Source organism: Macaca thibetana, chromosome 2 (assembly GCF_024542745.1).
Source record: "Macaca thibetana thibetana isolate TM-01 chromosome 2, ASM2454274v1, whole genome shotgun sequence".
Taxonomy (NCBI): Eukaryota; Metazoa; Chordata; class Mammalia; order Primates; family Cercopithecidae; genus Macaca; species Macaca thibetana.
In genome coordinates, this window is record NC_065579.1 from 166,324,505 (window position 1) to 166,344,686 (window position 20,182).

Below are 20,182 nucleotides of genomic sequence, written 5' to 3' on the forward strand. Positions count from 1 at the left end.
TCAATTCCTTGTGATTGTAAGACTGAGGTCCCTGTTTCTTTGCTAAATATCTGCCAGGGAATTCTAGCAGCTCCTAGAGATTGCCCTCATTGCTTGCCCCCTGGCCCCTTGCATATTTAAAGCCAGCAAAGGAGAATCTTCCTCTTGTTGAATCCCTCTCACATACTGAGTTTATTTTGCCAGGAAGAACCCAGACCCTTTTAAGAGACCACTTGATTAGGTCAGCTCGCTCTCCCTCAAAAATAATCTCTCTTTCTTAAAGTCAGCTGATTCAGGATCTTAATTACGTCAGCAGACTCCCTTTTGCGAGGTGGTATAAGCACGGAAATGAAATCCAATACATCCACAGTCTCAGTCTCCCACACACAAGGGGAGGGAAGTATAAAAGATGCATGGCTAGGGCAGTGGTTTTGGGACCACCTTAGAATTCTGAGTTTGATTAAATAAATAATGGGACTGTAGCCTAGCAAGTCAACACATCAAAAAAAGCCATCACAATCCTGAAACATCAAGTAAAAATTTGGTTTGCATTTTAGTATTGTAAATGTTACTGTGGGGTGTGTGTGTAACCTGGTGTTCCCTGTGTTTGTGGAGGTTTGAAGGAGACACTTTGTTGATAGAAATGGTGTCTTCACTTTTTTAGGTTGTCTCATTTTTGTACAGTGGTAAGACAAATGAGGTCCTGGGTTTCTGGGTTTTAATAACACTTAAGCTTGGAAGTAAAAATTAGACACTCGTTCGTAGACTACACCGTTGTAATATCACTTCTTTGCCTTTCTACTAGCAAGAAGTTCATTTTTGTGAAAGCCATTCTGCCTGTCCAGGAATTGGTGGAGAATGATAGACACAGTTGTCAGCCATAGCTTGGGTAGAATAAGGATGTGAATGTTCTTGGCTTACCTTTATTAATCTTGTGATGGAAAAATATCTGACATTGTTCTTAGTCCATTTTAAGCTTAATTTATGTTCTTAGTGGCATAGAAATTCAGAGCTGAAAGAAGTATCATGTCTCACTCTCCCCTTGAGGAACAAGAGTTAACGTCATCTGACAATACTACCATAACAAATCAATAGATTAACAGGCATGCAAGTGTCTTTATATAAAATGTTGGTTTTTTTCTCCCAGCATCTCAGTTGGTTCTTAAATATCTAATTCAGTGATCCTCAAACTTTTCCCACTGTAACAAATTAGAGGAGGAACATGTTCATCAGTGACTGTAGCTCAAATCCAGCAGAAATGTGCAACAGTGATTTCAAACAGAGAATTATGGATGCCCTTCTCCATAGATTGCCCTCCCCATCCCCCACACACACCAGGGAACAATTTAAAATCCTGGCACAATAGTGAGAAGGGAGAGTGACAAACTGATAAGTTCCAGTTAAGAATCACTTAGGGTGGGTGTGGCAGCCCACGCCTGTAATCCCAGCACTTTGGAAGGCTGAGGCAGGTGGATCACCTTAGGTCAGGAGTTTGAGACCAGCCTGGCCAACATGACAAAACCCTGTCTCTACCAAAATTACAAAAATTAGCTGGGCATGGTGGCGCCTGCCTATAATCCCAGCTACTTGGGAGACTGAAACAGGAGAATTGCTTGAACCCGCTAGGTGGAGGTTGAGTGAGCTGAGACCGCACCACTGCACTCCAGCCTGGGCAACAGAGCGAGACTCCATCTCAAAAGAAAAAAAAAAGAATCATTTAGACAGTATTTTTTGTTCTATAATCTTCCTCTCTGTCGTTGAAATGTCTCATATTTCTTGTTTTCACGTAGAATCTGGGAGTCATTCAGTAGTCATCTAGTCTATATCATCGTCTAATTTACGAATTATTTCTATCACATCCCAAGTAGCTAGCGATTCAGATTTTTTACCAAAAACTTGACGTGATGAGACATTGTTACTTCCCAGAGGATCTTGGTCTGTTTTCAGGCAGTTTCAGTTCTTCCTTAAGTCAAGCTAAAACTTGCTGCTATTCTCACTCACTGGGAGGGCTGTAGTATTTCTCTCAAATGTATTCCTCTCTGTGATGAAAATCTCTGTTCTTTTAGCCATTGCTCATGGTTTCAGGATCCCCATTCTAGTCATCTTCCTTTGGAGCAATTCCCTGTTATATCTTCAAATGTGATGAGTAAAACTGAGTTCAGGACTGCAATTGTTGGTCACACTCTTCTCCCTTCCAAATTACTGCTGCTGTAACTTTCTGACAGGTCCTGCTTCCCTGTAATCCATTCTCCATGTGGCTGCCAAAGAAGATTTGAAATAAGTCAGGTTATTTTTCTTCCCTGTTTAAAGCCTTCCAGCCGCTTGTCATTGCTCTTAGAATAAAATCCAAACTCTCCCAACAAGCTGTTAAGACTCTACATGGTCTTGCCCCAGCAAACTCTTCCCATCTGATTTCATCACTGAATTCCAGCCACAGTGGCCATCCTTTGGTTTCTCAAACTTGCTGTTACTTTGGCATCTCTTCCTCTCCGTCTTCACAATGTAGGCTCCTTTCCATCCTAGGCTTAGTTTTGTTCCTCTCCCTAGAGGCCTTTCCTTACTGCCTCAGCTTCTCCCACTCTGTACACTCAGGGTCCCCTGCATTGTTCACTGCTGGCCTTCAAGAGCATAGAGGAGTTCCTCTCCATGGTGGACTTTCAATAAGTGTTCGTGGAATAAGTGAAAAATGAGTGGTCACTCCAGGGTCGAAGGCACCTCTTACTTTTATTAATATATTCAAATTAATATTAGTATATTAATAGTCTATTAATATATTCTAAATTTTTTGTGTGTATAGGGGCAGAGACCAATGAAAGAACATTTCATTGTCAGCTCATCTTGAATATGAGATCAGATATTGGCCAGCAGGATTTGCTGTTTAAAACTAGAGTGAGATGTGGGAGAAATCAAGGAGTCAGGTATAACTCCAAGGTTTTCAGCCTCAAGCAACTGGAGAGATGGGGTCACCACGACTGAAATGAGGAAAATGAGAGGGGGAGTTTGTGGAGGATGGGCTGAGGGCAATACCAGGATTCAGTGTGGAACTTGACCAGTTAAGATAACTGAAGAGCCTGAATTCACTGTTCCTCAGTTTCTATGACTATAAGGAGGGGTTAATAATTTCTCACATGATAATTGTGAGGACTTGAGTTTAGGTACACAATTAAAAACAAAAGCACAGAGGAAGTAAGGAAAAGTACATCGATTAAGCATGGCTATTAGATCATACAGCTTTACCAAATCCATTGGGGATTAGGTACAAAAATCCAAGCATGATCTCCAAAATTTTTTCCTGGTAGGGATTTAGGCTATACTGAAGTGACTTTTCTTTGGTATAAGAAGATACTCAGTTATACAATTGGAAATTAAGGTATTGATTCAGAGTATCCAAAAACATCTCTCGGTAGAGATCTACAACCAAAGAAGCATAAAAAAAAAAGGTCTTCCATTCACTCATGAAACTGTCTTATGACTATTGTAACCTTCAACAGCAAACATATTGAGTCTCTACTACGAATAGAACAAAATGCTGGATTCTGAAAAGCTAGTATCTGTAAAGCAGAGTTTATAATGTTGTTGTATTCTGGGGATTGATATAAGCATTTTACCAGGATTTATTATAGCATTATAAGCTTAACACAAGAAACATGTGGCTATCATTATGGAGTAAAAGGTTGGAAAATTCCTCACCTGTTGACCTGAGGGGTAGTGCATGGTTGAATTGGAAAGAAATGTTGATTTCAGAGGAATGCCAGTGCTTGCTTAAGGCAGTATCAGAAGTACTCTTCCAACCGCACGGCCCCTTGTACAGGCAAACTCCGGAATACTTTCAGTCCATTTACTTGGCTTTATTGTTAGAGCAGAAATTTCATGGCTAAAATTATGGTCTTAGGGGTTTATAAGAGGCAATTAAACTTAATTTTTAAAAGTTCTCACAAATCTTATTTGAAGTCTTAATATCTTAATTTCCTTTATATAGGATATGTGGATATATTTTTATGATAAAAGTAACATGTGACACACTTAATAACAGCTTCGTTAATACCCTAAAGCCACTCATGTTACTTTACATATAAACAGTCCTTCTGAAGCCTAATTGTGCATGGATAATTGCAGAGTGAGTTTGAGAAAAGACCGACCGGGCACATCGCTCTCCATCTTAGCCACAGTGAGAAGCGAGTACCTAGTGGTGCGTCTTCCTCGCTTAGGTTCCCTGAGTCTGTCTTTACAGGAATGCTTCATTGTTACTTGAAGGTGCATTCTTGGGACTTCACATACACAGCTACTCAGCACATGAACACATACTAATTTTAGTTAACTGAGTACTGGTGAGTGCTAAGCTTTGTTTTAAGCCCTTTGCATGTACTTTATTGACTTTGTTAGTAGTTACAACAGTCCTTCAAGATACATGTACTGTGCTATACTGGTGTAACAGTTGAGGACACCGAAGAACAAAGAGGTGTCAAGTGGTGGTCACGGTTCCACAGACTGTTAAGTTAGAGTTGGGTTCAAACCCTGGCAGTGTGGCCACAGAGCCTTGTTCTCAGCCACTGCACTGCACTACCTCCTTCCATGAAACATAGGAAAAATGTAAGAAACGCTTAAGTAAGTGTAGTATTTTTTCATAAATAAAATTTACGTAAGTACCTTGTATATGTGATTTGTTTTACGTATATGTGTGTATACATAAAATATATGTGTGTATATAAATAAATATATGTAAAAATAAGGCCACAGTTTTAATTTTTTTCCATCTCCATAATAAAGCATGTATTATAGACCATTAGCAGGATTTAAAGTGTTACAGTAAATATTAACTGTGACTTTTGTTTTCTTTTTCCCCAGTTTCGTGGTTTTCTCCAAATGAAAATATTCTCATTGTTATTTTCCCAATTTTTGCTATACTCCTGTTTTGGGGACAGTTTGGTATTAAAAGTAAGTATTATTTCTACTTTTCATTTATGCTTCAGTGATGATATAGTTATTTCTAGGAGACATTATCAGTGAAATATTTAAAGTTGTACTAGGAAAAGTGCTATTATGATAAATATGAGTATGTAATTTGAATACTGCTAGTCTCCTTGAAGTATATGTTGTCACCCACGTTTTGCTGTAGTTCACTTTTAATTCCTAAGAAGGTGGTTTTCATTTGGTGTTTTTTTTTTTTTTAATCTCTTAAGAATGGATAGTGGGAATATTAGTAACAACACCTGAAACCCATGTCACATTTTAATAGTCACAGAACATCTACACACACACACTATGTTATTTGGTAAACAGGTGGTGACAGCCTGCATTAGTTTTGAGATAGGATGTTATACTTTGGAGCATTTAGATTCCCCTCTTTTTATTTTCCCAGTTTGAATTTCTCTGTGTACATGTGTTCACCCTTGGAAAAGTCCCGTGGAACCATGTTTTGTCCTCCTCTCTGTGCAGTTCTGCAGCCTCTAAAGAAGCAGCTACCAGAGAGTTATGTTCTCTGATCTTGCTTTCCTATAATAGTAACATAACCAGACTTCCTAGGGCAGATCTTGATGCTGCACTAGATTTAGCTTCAACAATATAGAATTGTCATTACTAGGCAGATAGGTAATATGTATTATGGTTAATGTTTAATCAACCATATTTTCATATTTTGGTAAAGAAAATTTACAAAATTAATGAAGTTCAGAGGTGACAGTCTAAACTTTTAAGCTTTTTAAATACAAGATTTATTCCTTCTTTCCTTGTAGCATCCTGAAGACCAGTAAACATTTATATAGGCAAGGAATAAATACTGCTTCTTTAATTTATTCTGCAACCTTTAAACATACAAAAGCTAGCAAAATATTGCAGTGGATTGCCCAGTTGTATATTTTATGAATTTTACTTTTACTCAGCAGTTTAAGCTGTGTATATTTACGGTGATATATAAACATGGAAGGGAGATGACTGATTGATTATATGTTTTAAGCACTTTTCTCAAAGTATGGCATTCTGGAAATGCTCAGTGATTTCAGAAATGTTCTCAACTTTTGTCTGAAAGGGAAAAAGGGGGAGAAAGGAGTGGCAGTGGCAATTGTCAAGACATTTAATAACTTTTACTTTCAAGATAGTGTCTAGACTTCTTTTTGAAATTTTCCTAGAATTTCTTAGTTTTTTATATCAAGAAAAGGACTGGCATAGCATTAAGACCTATTCTGACATCAGTGATATTAGGGAAAGCTTTTAACCATATTGGTAGAGCCAGGCTTTTTAAGCGCTAAATCATATGATGTGGGCAGGGAACAGCGTTTTTTAAAGATCATGAAATTATTTCACATAGTGCGATTTTTTGAGTTTGGCTTGATGGATGTTTGCTGATCCAGATGTTATCATTGGTGACATTATTTTTAGTGAAATACCAGGAGTGAGTTTGTGCACTGTTGGCTGTATTTTTACAAAATGAGCTTTACAATATTTTTTCTGACTTAAAAAAAAATACATGTCACTTTAGAACACCTCATACAAAGTAGGAAGTTATTGAAAAAAAAAAAAAAAACTCATCTGTAGTCCCCAAACCTAGAAATAAACTATTGGTATATTCTAGTGAATTTCCTATTTCCCTTTCTGTCTTTTTCTATTCATTTTTGTTATGTTTTTTTAAAAAAGGTAACCATAAATGGACTCATACAGCTTATACGCTTGTACATTCTGATTTTCCCCCGTGTCTTCAGAAATCTTGTTATAGCTGCCTGTGTTCTACTTTCGTGAATGCACTATAATTTACTTAACTCTCATCTTGATGGATTTTAAGGATGTTTCCAATTTTTTTGATACTATGAAAATAACTCTGCTAAAGATATGAAGCCTGGAAATGGCAGAGATATTTTAAGACTCTAGATACATACTGCCAAAATGTTTTCCAGAAACGTTTGTATCAACTACTATTGCAGATGAGAATACCTGTCTTTCACCTCAGTTATAATTCTGATATTATAACTCTAAAATCTCTGCTAATTCAATGGGTGAAAAAGCATCTTATTTTAATTGAAATTTTTGTGTTAGTAGGGTGGAATGTTCTTTTTTTATATTTTTTATACTGGTCATATTTTAAGGAACGTGCTTATAAACCTAAAGAAGTATTTTGGTGGGAATTTTTTGTTTTGGCTCATCTTGAAACAGGTAGATGTGTGTGTATGTGCATGGAAGAGGTATGTCTATGCACGATTCACCCAGCCTGTGCTCACGTTTAAAGGTGTTGATGATGATAGTAGCTAGCCATTTGTGGAGCTCTTGCTCTGCATGACAGGCTCTGTCCAAAGTACTCTGTATCTGAAATGACATTTATTTCTCCCAGGAACTCTATGGGCGTAGGCACTGTTGTTATTCCCATTTTGTAGATAAGAAACAGGCACAGATAGATGAGGCAATTTGCCCGCAATCCCCCAGCCGTTTCCTGGTAGTACTAGAATTTGAACTAGTACTGTGTACCTCTGCACTGTACTGCTGCCTCCCCGTTTTGCATTTATTTTGAGGATTTTCTTTCCATGAAGGGTGAACCTGTACCTAAGCACATAATAGTGAGTAGTTAAAACTTATTAGAAGAGCAGAATGTTGACCTAATTTGTTTACTTACTCTGCAAATACCTAGTGACGGGATGCCTGCTGATTGCTGGGCACCGAGCTAGCTACATGCCTGAAATGTGGGTGTGACGTGCATATTGCCCTGGCTTTGTAGCACCCACATTTAAGTCATTGCAGCCAGGGAGACATGTATGTATGTGCATCCTGTGCTTTGTCACATCTTCGAGATAGTCATGGATCCAAATCTAACTTTTCTGTTAGTGCCTCCTGTTGATGGCCTGAGCATTCCACCAAATAGAAACAGAAAGCACCTCTATTTTCCACCTGCTTCGATGTATGTTTTTTAGAATCCAGTATGGTAAAGCCCCTAAAACATTCATAATAACTCAGACCCATGACTTTTATTTTATAGATTTCTAGTTCTCTTTCACTTTTCCTGATTACCATTTGTGGTCTGTACTTGGCTACAGGGGATTTCTCTCAGTGGTTTTTCCAGCTCTGCATGTGAGACTTTGTGGTCCAAGACAAAACCTGGACCTTTACCAGGCTAAACTTTCAGTAAAGACAGCAGGTTATGCCCTCATTTGCTCACTGCGGAGAAAGAGTTTCTTTATACCAGAGCTGTATCTTGAATGGTATCTCAGGATGCCATTGGTCCTCCTGAGGAAGAAGCCCGAAAAGACTCTTAAACTCCCAGAGCCCAGCCAGGACTTGGTGAGCCCTGGACCATGTGTCAAAGATAAAGGCCTCTCACAGGGAAATGTTCCTGAATACCTTCATCTTTAGCTTAGCTTTAACTTAGGAACTTTTAAGCAGAATCTCTATGCTTAGCAAACGACTCTGAGATTGCTAGAATCAGACACCAAGCCTTAACTGATAGTGTTGCATTTAACACGCTTTGTTTGTGTTCTGAAAACTACACCAACTCAGTTTGCCACTCTACTGACAATTAAGTTCCTGGCTGATTTTCAGGATTCTTCTTTCTCACTCTTTGATATCATTTTAAGTTCTGTCCACCTACAGCTCCAGTTCCTGCAGGATTAAGGTCCAGCTGTATGTAAAGAACTGGCTAACATTTTGAAATTCTTTGAGATAGGTCTGTCTGTTCTTTCTTTGCCTTTATAACTGTGTCTTATACAGGCAATACTTGCTTCAAGACCATAAACATGACCTTGTAAGCTGAAATTCTGCAAAACAATCTTCACGATGAATGGGAAAAACTATTATTGTATTGTTCCATGACCTTAAAAATTTTTTTTGTTAAAACCTTAAAAACTCTGTTATTATCAATAACAATGACATTGAGAAATGAAAAATAGTAAAGCTAGTATTTAGTATGTGGTAAATTAAATCATTAGAAACATTGAGAATGAAAGTGTGTTATCAAGAGTAGTTTGAACAACACTTGTGTGTTCTTCTTGTATAACTTTGGATACAGAGCAAGCGTCTTCTCTGTGGCTTGGTGAATTGTCATACCCCTTTCTAAGTTTGGATCAGTTTCTACCGTTTTATCCTTTGCACTCTCAATGTCATGAAAGAATTCCTTTAATGTTTTTGAATGTTTAAAGTTTATTTTATTGCCAGTCACTTCCTCTGGGACAGCTTTATTCTTTTTGTTACATCCTCCTCACTTTCCTCATTTATATCAGTAAGTCCACCTTCGCTGAGTTCTTCTGGCTTCGTCTCTAGAGTTTCTTGCATTGCAGTAATGTCAACATTCCCACAATCAGCTATTTCTTCTCTTATTCCGTTTATGGTCTATTCAAATTTCACTCCCAGCATTTGTCAGTTTTTATTTCTTTACTCTTTCATGTTTCTTGCCTAGTTTCCTCTTTGGATTTCTCCATTATAAAATGTCACATGGGTTTATCACTGGGAAACAAGGAGGTAACAAAACTCCATACTTTGCTGTCTGTGCATGACCTAAATGTCAGATGTACAGTGACTAGTCACCAACAGTCTTCAAAAGAAGTGACATGATTGACCACTGATCATGATGGGGCATCTGCTGTTTACATAGTTATTTTTGAACTGAAGAAATAGCAGTGAAGTTGTACTTCATGCAGTTACTCAGTTAATATATTGTGGTAATTGAAATTTGGACTATTTGTGAGGAATTTATTTGATTAAACCATGGTAACTGGAATTCCTATCAGAATAGTGCAAAGTGAGGTCTGCTGTAATTGATTCCAAATTTAAAATTGTGTATTCTAGGCATCTTTAATTTTTTTTCAACTTTCCCCTCCCTACTCAAAATTATTCCACAGAGATTTTGGTTATGGCTCAGATGTCTTTGAGTAGATGTTCCTGTAGAAATCATTGTTAGAAAATTCAAGGAAAAAAGTTCTCATTATACTACCTTGAGATCCTATGAAGTCCTTGAGTTTTGACTTGAGGACAGCTTAATAATGAAAGTAATTCGGCCATGAAAGCATATTTAAAATAAGTAATGGAACAGGAAATCTCTTCATAGATTAGAAAATACTCTGAAAAAGTGAAGACATATCCTAACTTGGACTAGGATATTTCCATCCAAGAAAGTAAAATATACAATAAATATTATCACAAAGAATCATTCTGTGACCTGGTTGATGGCCCCTGATAATAAGACTTTGTTATTATGTTTACTGTGAATTCTTTTTATTTTATTTTTTTGAGATAGAGTCTCTCTCTGTCGCCCAGGCTGGAGTGCAGTGGCGTGGTCTTGGCTCACTGCAACCTCCGCCTCCCGGGTTCAAGCATTTCTTCTGTCTTAGCCTCCCAAGTAGCTACAGACTACTGGTGTGCACCACCATGCCTGGCTAATTTTTGTATTTTTAGTAGAGACTGGGTTTCACCATATTGACCAGGCTGGTCTTGAACTCCCGACCTCATGATCCGTCTGCCTTGGCCTCCCAAAGTGCTGGGATTACAGTCGTGAGCCACGTGCCTGGCCCCTTACTGTGAATTCTATTCAATAATCTTGAACTCCCAGTGCTTTCCCTTGGTCCTGTCCATATAATGAGAACGTTCTGTTATTAATGTGATTATGTGCTGATTTTATTGTAGGAGGAATTGAACAAATCTATAGCTCAGCATTTTACTCTTTTGTAGAAATCCCTTGACCTTTTCCAAATCCAGACATCACAACTTTCTCCATACACTCTAAAATTGTGAAATCCACAAGGCAGGGAAAATTGATAATAAAAAAAAAAGGAAGTTTGGTCTGTTGGACATCCTCTTCTTTCATCTTTTATGTTCAAAGTACTTGATGCACAAAGCCTGGGCTCTTTTATCTCTATCCTATAGACTGATGTCTAGTCAGTATTCATTGTGACAAAATTGTTTCATCAGAGCAAGTTGGATAGTGTATGGAGTTTATTATAAAATTATTTAACTTGCCTTCTGTCAAGTAACCAGTTTATAATTGGTATTAATGTTCTTTTTTTTTCCAGTACCAGTTTCAGAAGCTTTCATTTGTGTGTGCTTGTGTGTGTTAAATAGGTGTATTAGATATTTGAAAAATAGTAATTTAAATTTAAATAATTTAAAAAATGAAATAGTAATTTTATGTGTAAAGGTGTCAGATGCGCTTTATTCTGCACTGAAAACAATATTCATTTACAGCTCAACAGATACGAAAAAGATTCTAAAATTACTTTCCTAGAGTTATCAGAAAACAGCACTATAATAATGAAATCAAACCCATCTTTCTTTATGATTTATTCTTAGTCTGATACGCATCAGCCTGGTAAGCCTTCCTGTCTCTCTCCTTACTTACCAATCACTCCAAATGTCATGTCTTTGGGCAGGCATTAAATTCTTGGGTTTTGGGTTTCCTTGGATGGACTGCAGTCTGTGTGAGCCTATATGGGTGTGTCAGCTCCAGTCTTTGGGGTGTCATGGAAACTTAACATGATAGACTTGATTTTATCCCCAAGTTGACTTGGTAATTTCATTAGATTTCATCAGTCACAACCTGCATTTTATCTTATATGTGCTGTCTATCAGTCACAAAATCAGAACACCTTCTTGTCCATCCATAACATTAGCTGTTTTCTCAGGCGGCTAGAGGGACATGTCATTGCTTCATCTGCATGAATTCGAAAGATTAAATGCATAAAGGAATTTTCTTAGACTAGAGTAGGCCTTCACCATCTGTTTAACTGGGAAAGAAGTTTTGGGAGTAACATACTCATCACTCACCCTCTCCTGCCCTCAAACACACACACTCACCCATTAGAATGTAAGGGCCTTGAAGCAGGCCTTGTGTTTGCTTTTTATGTTCACCGTCAGCATTTAGAATAGTGATTGTCATACAGATTGATAGTGCTCAATCAATTATTGTCAAATTAAGTAATCTTCTACTTGTTCCTTGATGTAGACTAGCAGAAGGGGCTGGTACATTGTAGGTACACAGTAAATATTTGTAGAACAAATGAATGAACCAACCCAACAGATTTCTGAGAAGTAGCCTGCTTTTGGTTACTGATTATTTTATAGAACATATAAAAGAAAATTTTAGAATACCTAATTTGTTCACAAAAATGTTATATTGCCTCCCCTGATACTTGGTTTTCCTGTGTCAGGCTAAGCACTAAGGTTATAAATTTTTTGTTAAGCGTGTAACTACTATTATTTCTCATGTACTTTATTTTGTGTATTGATTTCAGTAGTTGTAGCTGAGGGGAATCCTTAAGAGCACACAGATTTTAAAAATTACATAGATTGCCTTGCCAAGCAGTCTGAAAATCATACTAGGAAATTTGATAAGAGCCTGCTGTTAAGAACACATTAAGTTATTTTTGTCTTAATACTAAGTGGAGAATTACTTCAATTTATTTTTTTGTTGCATTTAATGTTTTGATACATACAGTGAATAAGGATAAATCCACTTATTGAAGGATAAGAAAAGATCAGTAAGATCCTTGAGGTTATTGGGTTCTATGGTATCTATTGTATCAAATTCCTTGCCCTTTCGCTACACTGAGAAATTTGACGACTGGGCTAGCAACAAGATACCTACCCCACATTTGCCATGGTACCTGCTGAAATGTGGCTATGCTAGCAAAGAAAATGAGCCAAAAGAAACTCTTTCTGAAGATTCACTGAAGAAAACCTGGAGATACTCTTTCATTGCCTGTGGTTATTAGGTAGACCCCACAGAGACCAGTGGAGTGTCCGTCCTGGGACCAGAGTGTTTTGGATTTCAGATTTTTTCACACTTGGGATCCTCAACGTGTGTATTTGTTGGAAATGGCCGCTTAATTTAAGGAAAAGGTTAAGGTGGCCTGGAAAACAAGTGGTAGTTGAACTAATCAACAGGAACCAAAGCTACTTCCAATATATAGTGTACTTATATTCAAAGGGAGACAGACCATTTTAGGATAGAACCCTGTCTATGGTAGTATTTTGTGGTGTTTTATTTTTGTTGCTATTGTTCACACTGTTTTCTCCTATAACAGCTCTTCTAAGCCTGAAGAGGATAAATTTTATATGAGATTCAAACTCTTATTTTTATTAAGAAGGATGTAAGTTACTGGGAGCAGTGACTCATGCCTGTAATCCCAGCACTTCGGGAGGCTGAGGCAGGCGGATCATGAGGTCAGGAGCTGGAGATCAGCCTGGCCAACATGGTGAAACCCCGTCTCTGCTAAAAAAAAAAAAAAAATTCAAAAATTAGCCGGGCGTGGTGACACGTGCCTGTAGTCCTAGCTACTCGGGAGGCAGAGGCAGGAGAGTCACTTGAACCTGGGAGGCAGAGGTTGCAGTGAGCCGAGATTGTGCCACTGCATTCCAGCCTCAGTAACAGAGCAAGAGACTCTGTCTCAAAAAAAAAAAAAGAAAATAGAAGAAGAACGTAAGTCAACCTTTTTCTATGAAATTATACTGTACTCTAAGGCAAATTCTTGTTGCTTGATCTTAGTAGCTCTTTTATGCATTGACTTAAACCTGGAAGAGTTTCTTATGAATGTTTGATTGATCGTGAGGTGCGTTTGAAACAGCTTCTATTTTATAACCCTTCGCAGAACCTTCAAGCTCTATTTAGATCACAATATATATGGGATTAAAATGGAAAATGTGACATATATCTAGAGAAAGTTCCTTTTTCTGTGTGTGTGCCTTTTGTGACCTACACACTCAGTTTCATTCTAGCCAGCATTTTAGCCTAGAAAATAGGGAAGCTGTAAAAACTCTGTGCCTTATAAGAAGGCAAGGCTATGACTATTAGGCACATAAATCCCAGGGCTGGGCGGAAGTAACGAATCAAATAAAAGCTTGGGGAACTTGCTATTGGATGTTTTCTGATTAATATGGATTCTCTTCTCTTATTAATGTGGATTTCAGTTACTCTGAGTATCCACATTAATAAATTGGTTATTTATTGCTTATTTATTGCTTAGGACTTATCTCCCTGTAAAGAGACTAAAATTGAGGTTATAAAGTATAGGTAGATAGAAATTCCAAAAATATTTAGGTACCTGTCATATACCTTAAACATAGATTTTTATCATGATCATTTAGGGGCTTATTTATTGCTTTTACTTTATTTAATGTTTGTCACTGCAGAAGAAAAAAAACCTAAATGCTAAATATAACATTTAAAATATTTTTCCCTTCATGACAGTCACCCATTGATTACTGGCATGGAGAATATCTCTATGTGGATAACACACAGAAGCATTTCAGTCACACACTGTTTCTTTCTGCTACTCAGTTTGCTTTTAGGTTACCTTAAATGACTTCCTTAGTGAAAAAATCAACTTCAGTGTTAACCAAAATTTAAAAGATTCATATATAGTAAAAGAACTAATATTTGCAGATTGATCTATGCCATTTGTCTTTCAGAGGAGGTACGAGATACATGACAGTAGAGCTAGCAGCAGAAACAATAACATGTATGATGATTCCTGTTGAGTCTTTGCAGTTTGTTTTTATTAAAATATTTCAGTTGAACAATTTAAGCTTTTTTTCTTCATCAGGATTTCACAAGGGTGTAATTTGCCCAGTTTTATTCTGTCATTTTTTTCAAAACAAAATAACCAGATTTCCAGATGGTTTACTAATTTTATATAAGGTGGAACAAAATTCTCTTTTTCTCAATATTGTTAATTAACCTGTTGTTTCCCATTAGTATTACGTACCTCAGTGCTGTGTTTTCAGTCTGGAGTGGTTTTGCTCGTCAGGGGACATTGACAATGTCTGAAAACAGTTTGATTGACATAACTGGCATCTAGTTACTAGCATCTAGTATGTACAGGCCAAGGATGCTCCTAAACATTCTGTATTATGCAGAGCAGTGTCCCCCCTCCCCCAGAAAACTTATCTAGCTCAAGATATTAGTAATACATCAACCGAGAAAGACTGATGTATAGAACCTCATTTGTTAGTGTAGGAAAATAAAGTGTCACCTATAAATTCACCATCCATATTTATATGCCGTGACAGTATCCATTTGCTTGTGAAAGAGATGTGAGGTGACTTGATGATATGAAGGAGTTGTTCCTCAGAAGTTATTACGTTATAGTACTTTTGTCACTTTGTCTCTGTATAAGTTATTAAAATGGCTTCACTTGTGATTGAGTTCATGTAATTCTTTGTTTTTCTTTTTTAAGCACTTAAATATAGATCCGGTGGTATGGATGAGAAAACGATTGCTTTACTTGTTGCTGGACTGATGATCACTGTCATTGTCATTGTTGGAGCCATTCTTTTCGTCCCAGGTAAGATGTGCAGTTCCTAGGCAGGAACACAGGCGGTAGATGAGTGCATGCCAAGGTGAGGAGGGCTGCATTAGTTTCCTAGGGCTGTTGGAACAAATGACTGCAAACTGGGTGGCTTAAACAATAGCAATTCCCTCTCCACGCTGGAGGCCATAAGTCTGAAATCAGGATGTCATCAGGGCCATACTCCCTCTCAAGGCTCTAGGGAAGAATCCATTTTTTGCCTCTTCTAGCTTCTGGAATTTGCTAAAGAATGACGGTGTTTATCATTCCTTAGTTGTGACAGCATAACTCCACCCTCTGCCTCTCTGGTCACATTGCCTTCTCCTTCCTCTATGTCTTTGCCTGTGTGTTTTTGTTAAATCTCCCTCAGCCTCTCTCTTATGAGCACATTTGTCATTGGAATTAGAGCCCACTCATATAATCCAGGGTAAGCTCCTCCTTCCAGATCCTTAACTTCATCATATCTTTTGCCATATAATGCAGTATTCACTCTTTTGCTTTATTAGGTAATATTCACAGGTTTTGGGGATTAGGAGGTAGAAATAACTTTAGGGCCATCATTCAACTCACTACAGAGGCAAACTCCATTGGCCAAGACATGAAAGTGGAATGAAGGTGGAAATTGGCAGTTGCATTTGGAGAATGGGAATGTGAGTGGGAAATGAGGATATGTAGCACAAGAAAAGCAAAGGAAAGCTGGGACTCAACCTGATAACTGTAGCACACCATCGTTTCTGGAGAAGAATGCAGTACAGATGTAATGCTTAGGAACATGGGCTTGGCAGCTCTGTTGGTATCTGAAGTTAGTGAAGACAACGGGAGGAAGGAGGTGGATTCAGAAGACAACTTGAAAGAACAGTTGAGTTGACTTTGGGACATACTGAACACAGCAAATGAAGGGAACGGTGAATGATGAATACCAGTTTCTCATCTGGAATTCTGTAAGCTAGTTAAGAAGGAGGCAGAGCCAATTCATGGTTTCAGCATGTTGAAACTTCAGTGTTGAGATTTAGATGTTTTAAGTTTGGTCTTAATGAAAAAATAGTCACTAATTTTGTATGAGGTTTTCAGGGAAACGTATATTTTTTAAATTTTCACAGTTGTTAAGCGTAGAATTTAGATTAGTACATTTAAAAAGTATGCAGGAAAATATTTTAAATGTTTTTATTTATTGACAGGTGAATATTCATTAAAGAATGCTACTGGCCTTGGTTTAATTGTGACTTCTACAGGGATATTAATATTACTTCACTACTATGTGTTTAGTACAGGTGAGTATTTGTTGTTACAGTATGACTTTGCCTACCTTTTTCATTTACAAAACAGTAGTTTTGGTGAAAATACTCATAGTTTTTTTACAACTCAATAAGAGTTGGTTTATTAAAAGATTTTTCATGCTATTCTTAGTGACATTTTCCCATTCATATTAACTTTAAGTTTATTCTAGGTTAGCTATTTTGTAAAAAGTGATTTTCGTATGTATTTGATGCCAATCAGCATAATTTTAAATTATGCCATATCATTTCTTAATGATTATTTTCATATTCTAATTTCAGGTTTTTGAAGTTATAAGTGGATGCTAAACAGTCTTTCTCTTCTTTTGCTAAGCTTCTGCTTCTGTATTAAGAAGACTGGTTCTATGAAATGGAATTATGAATCACAAATAGTAGAAACATACTTGTTTTAATTATTAGCAAACCTTAATACTGGAGTTTTAAAAGATGGTATGGATATCCAAACTATAATCAGTATCATTTACACTGCATTTTGAAAGTAGATCACTACCATATTTAGTTATTACGATTAAAGAGTCACATTTAACACTTGGTCTTAGAGCCTATCTCTGGCTTGTTGTACATTGGAAAGGTATTAGTTTGTTATAAAATGACAGATCTAGAGATAGAGAGCATGATGTTTACAGTCACGGATTTGCATAATGGTTCTCTCAGCAAGAGCAATTCTGTGTGCATGTGGAGAAGCCATTCATAATAGCCGTTCATATTGTAAAATGCACGAGTGTGGTAAAAGCAGCATTGTTCTAAGATTTAGGGTAAAAACTTCCAGTCCAGCTTAGCTGACTGTGAAAATCAAAGGCTGCTGAATGTGTGAATTTGGAGCTGACTACTTGTGTGGAATGGTTAGATCACTGAGCTAACATCTACCATCAGACAATGAACTCTTTGGTCCTAAGACCAAAGACAATGAACAGTCTTTGGTCTTAGGAGATCCCTGATTATACCAAATGCAAGTGGAGGTGATTGCTTTTTAAATACTCTTGACACGCTTCTGTTACATCCTTTTCCTTCCTCCAGCGATTGGATTAACCTCCTTCGTCATTGCCATATTGGTTATTCAGGTGATAGCCTATATCCTCGCTGTGGTTGGACTGAGTCTCTGTATTGCGGGTAAGAGTCATCTTTCTGTAGACCTAATTTGGGTTACTCTTGGACAGAGCTCTTCTTCCTTTTTCTTCTTTTTCTTTCTCTCGTTTTAAAAATATATAGACTTGATTTTTTTTTTATTGCAGTTTTTGGTTCATGGCAAAATTGAGTGGAAAGTACATTCAAATACATATTTTTGTGTGGACATAAGTTTTCAGTTCTGTTTGAGCAAATACCAAGGAGTGCAATTACTGGACTGTATGTTAAGAGTATGTTGTAATAAACTGCCAAACTCTCTGTATCAAAATGGCTGTACCATTTTGTATTATCACCACCAATAAATAAGAGTTTTTGTTTATTCATATACTGGACAGCATTTAGCATTCTGAGCTTTTCTTTTTAAACTTCCAATTTACCCCAGTGGTAATAGTGCTTTCCTCCTTGCTACAAAGATATTAGCTGTATATATGACTTGGTGGCTGATTGTTCTAGCACCCAAACTGATATGCCTGTATTTATGGAAGAACTTTTAAAATAACTGGGCTCAAATTGGTTGGAGCCTTAGACTTGAAACACTGGTTTCCATTTCTTGATATGATAAGGTATGTGTTATGCAAAGGAGGGCTTTGTTCTTATAATAATTTTGAGTCATTTTACTGGTTAAGTTAATAAACATATATGGATACTTTTTGTTTTTTGATCATTAGAATAACTCTTAAAACTTGGGATCATTACTGTTTTTTAGTAAGTTGTTTCATATGCTTTTCTAATACAGAATTGTATTTTTTTTTTTTACAGCGTGTATACCAATGCATGGCCCTCTTCTGATTTCAGGTTTGAGTATCTTAGCTCTAGCACAATTACTTGGACTAGTTTATATGAAATTTGTGGGTAAGTCAATCTTATTTTCATTAACCTATGCCAGTAATTTCAGATATAACACTTAGAAAATGCTTTTTAGTTTGTTCTTCCAGTTTAAGACCAAAAATCAGAAAATACAATTGGAATGATTTGAGGGTAATTAAAGAGGGTGGAAGACATATAGGATTAATGAAAAGTTTGGTTTTCAAACTAGTTTAAAGAAAATGGCTTTACCTATTAGAATGTGTATCTTTTTATACTAAGTAAAAGGGGAGCGATCTTTGAGGATCCATGTTAAGTAATAGAATAGGAGTTGTAATTGTTGCAGTGTTTCTGTGTAGAGCTCTCCTGCAGAGACCTGTTTGTTTATCACTTGCTCTTTTTCTTGCAGACATAGACACCCCTAGACAGGAATGAAGATTCACAATCTATCCGTTTTGTTCATTTAAAGAACAGTGACCTCTAATGCATGACTTTAAAACAGTTCTAGTTAAAACCAAATTATGAAAACATTGAGTTTCAAAATGTAGACTTACTCCTTTTAAAATCAATTATTAATAAGTATGGAATTTACTTCATTGTTTCTAACTTTTATATTTAATCTGCCAATTTTCAAGTAGTGTTTCTGCATAAATTCTTATTTTTATTGAGATATGTGCACACAGAGAGATATTTTTAATTGTGCCTGAAACTAATGTCATCTTACCTAAGCTCAAGATGTTCCCGATAATGTCATTTATATTAGTTTCCCTTTTTAAAAAAATTATATTTTTTATGAAATAAAACATACTCTTAATAATCCAAAGTTATAAATTAATGGAGTAAAAAAATAGTGTTTCTGCTTTGTTGTAGGTAAACTTTGCTGTATGTGTTTCTAAAAACTAATACAAAACTTGAATTGTTACAGTCAAATAATTTCCCATATGACTCACATAATAGTTTCGAAAAAATTTTACCTTTATTTCTGAACTTTTGGTTCTTGGTAATTGAATTCAATTCTGTCATATATTCTGTGTCTTTCTTTAATTAATGCTTATTAGATAATTAAAATACTTAACCAAAATCTACCTATCTTTAGCATATGAGTTCATAAGTCTTAGTTGTTGCTCAATGAAATTTTCTAATTTTATACCACATAATGCCATAAAATACAATGGAGACATCTAAAGCAGAATGGAATCCATGTGGTAGCTACAGTGAACATCTTGAATGTTGGTGCATATTCTATTTTTGCTACATCTTCCAATCACCATGTGTCTGGTGCTGGAAGATGACACTCCTGGTTTTGTTGCTCCCCACGAATGCCTGAGAATAGTGTGTGATTTGCAGTATCCATACAACTCTGGTGAATTAGTATTAGATACCTTTGGCTGATGGGCAGCATGCTCTTATTTTTTCCTCACTATCTGGGTTGTCCTCCCTTTTACTCCCATGCCACCCCATACCTTCCATATCTAGCATAGAATGATCTTCAGTACAGTTGCTAGCAGGTCTGGTGACAATGCCTCAAGTGGAACTAAGCATTGTCTATCTGCCACCTCCTTAACCTCACTCTCCTGCCTTCTCCATCACTTACATTCCTCCAAGCCTGTGAAACCACTCTACTGTACCTGTCACTGTTCTGACATTAAAATTAAAATGACTGAAATCCTGACAAGTACCCCAAATTATTTTTTCTTTGTCATAGGTTAGCATATAAGTATACTATAT

At 36.7% G+C, this 20,182-nt stretch overlaps 1 protein-coding gene across 6 annotated transcripts in view; it reads left to right on the forward strand.

The window, feature by feature from the left end:
• CD47 (CD47 molecule) overlaps nt 1–20,182 on the forward strand; it is a 44,737-nt gene that overhangs the window by 16,357 nt on the left and 8,198 nt on the right. For all 6 annotated transcript variants that reach the window (XR_007723645.1, XR_007723646.1, XM_050782003.1 and 3 more), the window contains exons 3-7: nt 4,825–4,914; nt 15,120–15,227; nt 16,409–16,501; nt 17,543–17,635; nt 18,410–18,502. Coding sequence is in view for 4 of the 6 variants with exons in the window: in XM_050782003.1 (XP_050637960.1) it covers nt 4,825–4,914; nt 15,120–15,227; nt 16,409–16,501; nt 17,543–17,635; nt 18,410–18,502 (477 nt within the window). In the remaining 2 variants the exon portion in view is untranslated. The remainder of the gene's footprint in view (nt 1–4,824; nt 4,915–15,119; nt 15,228–16,408; nt 16,502–17,542; nt 17,636–18,409; nt 18,503–20,182) is intronic.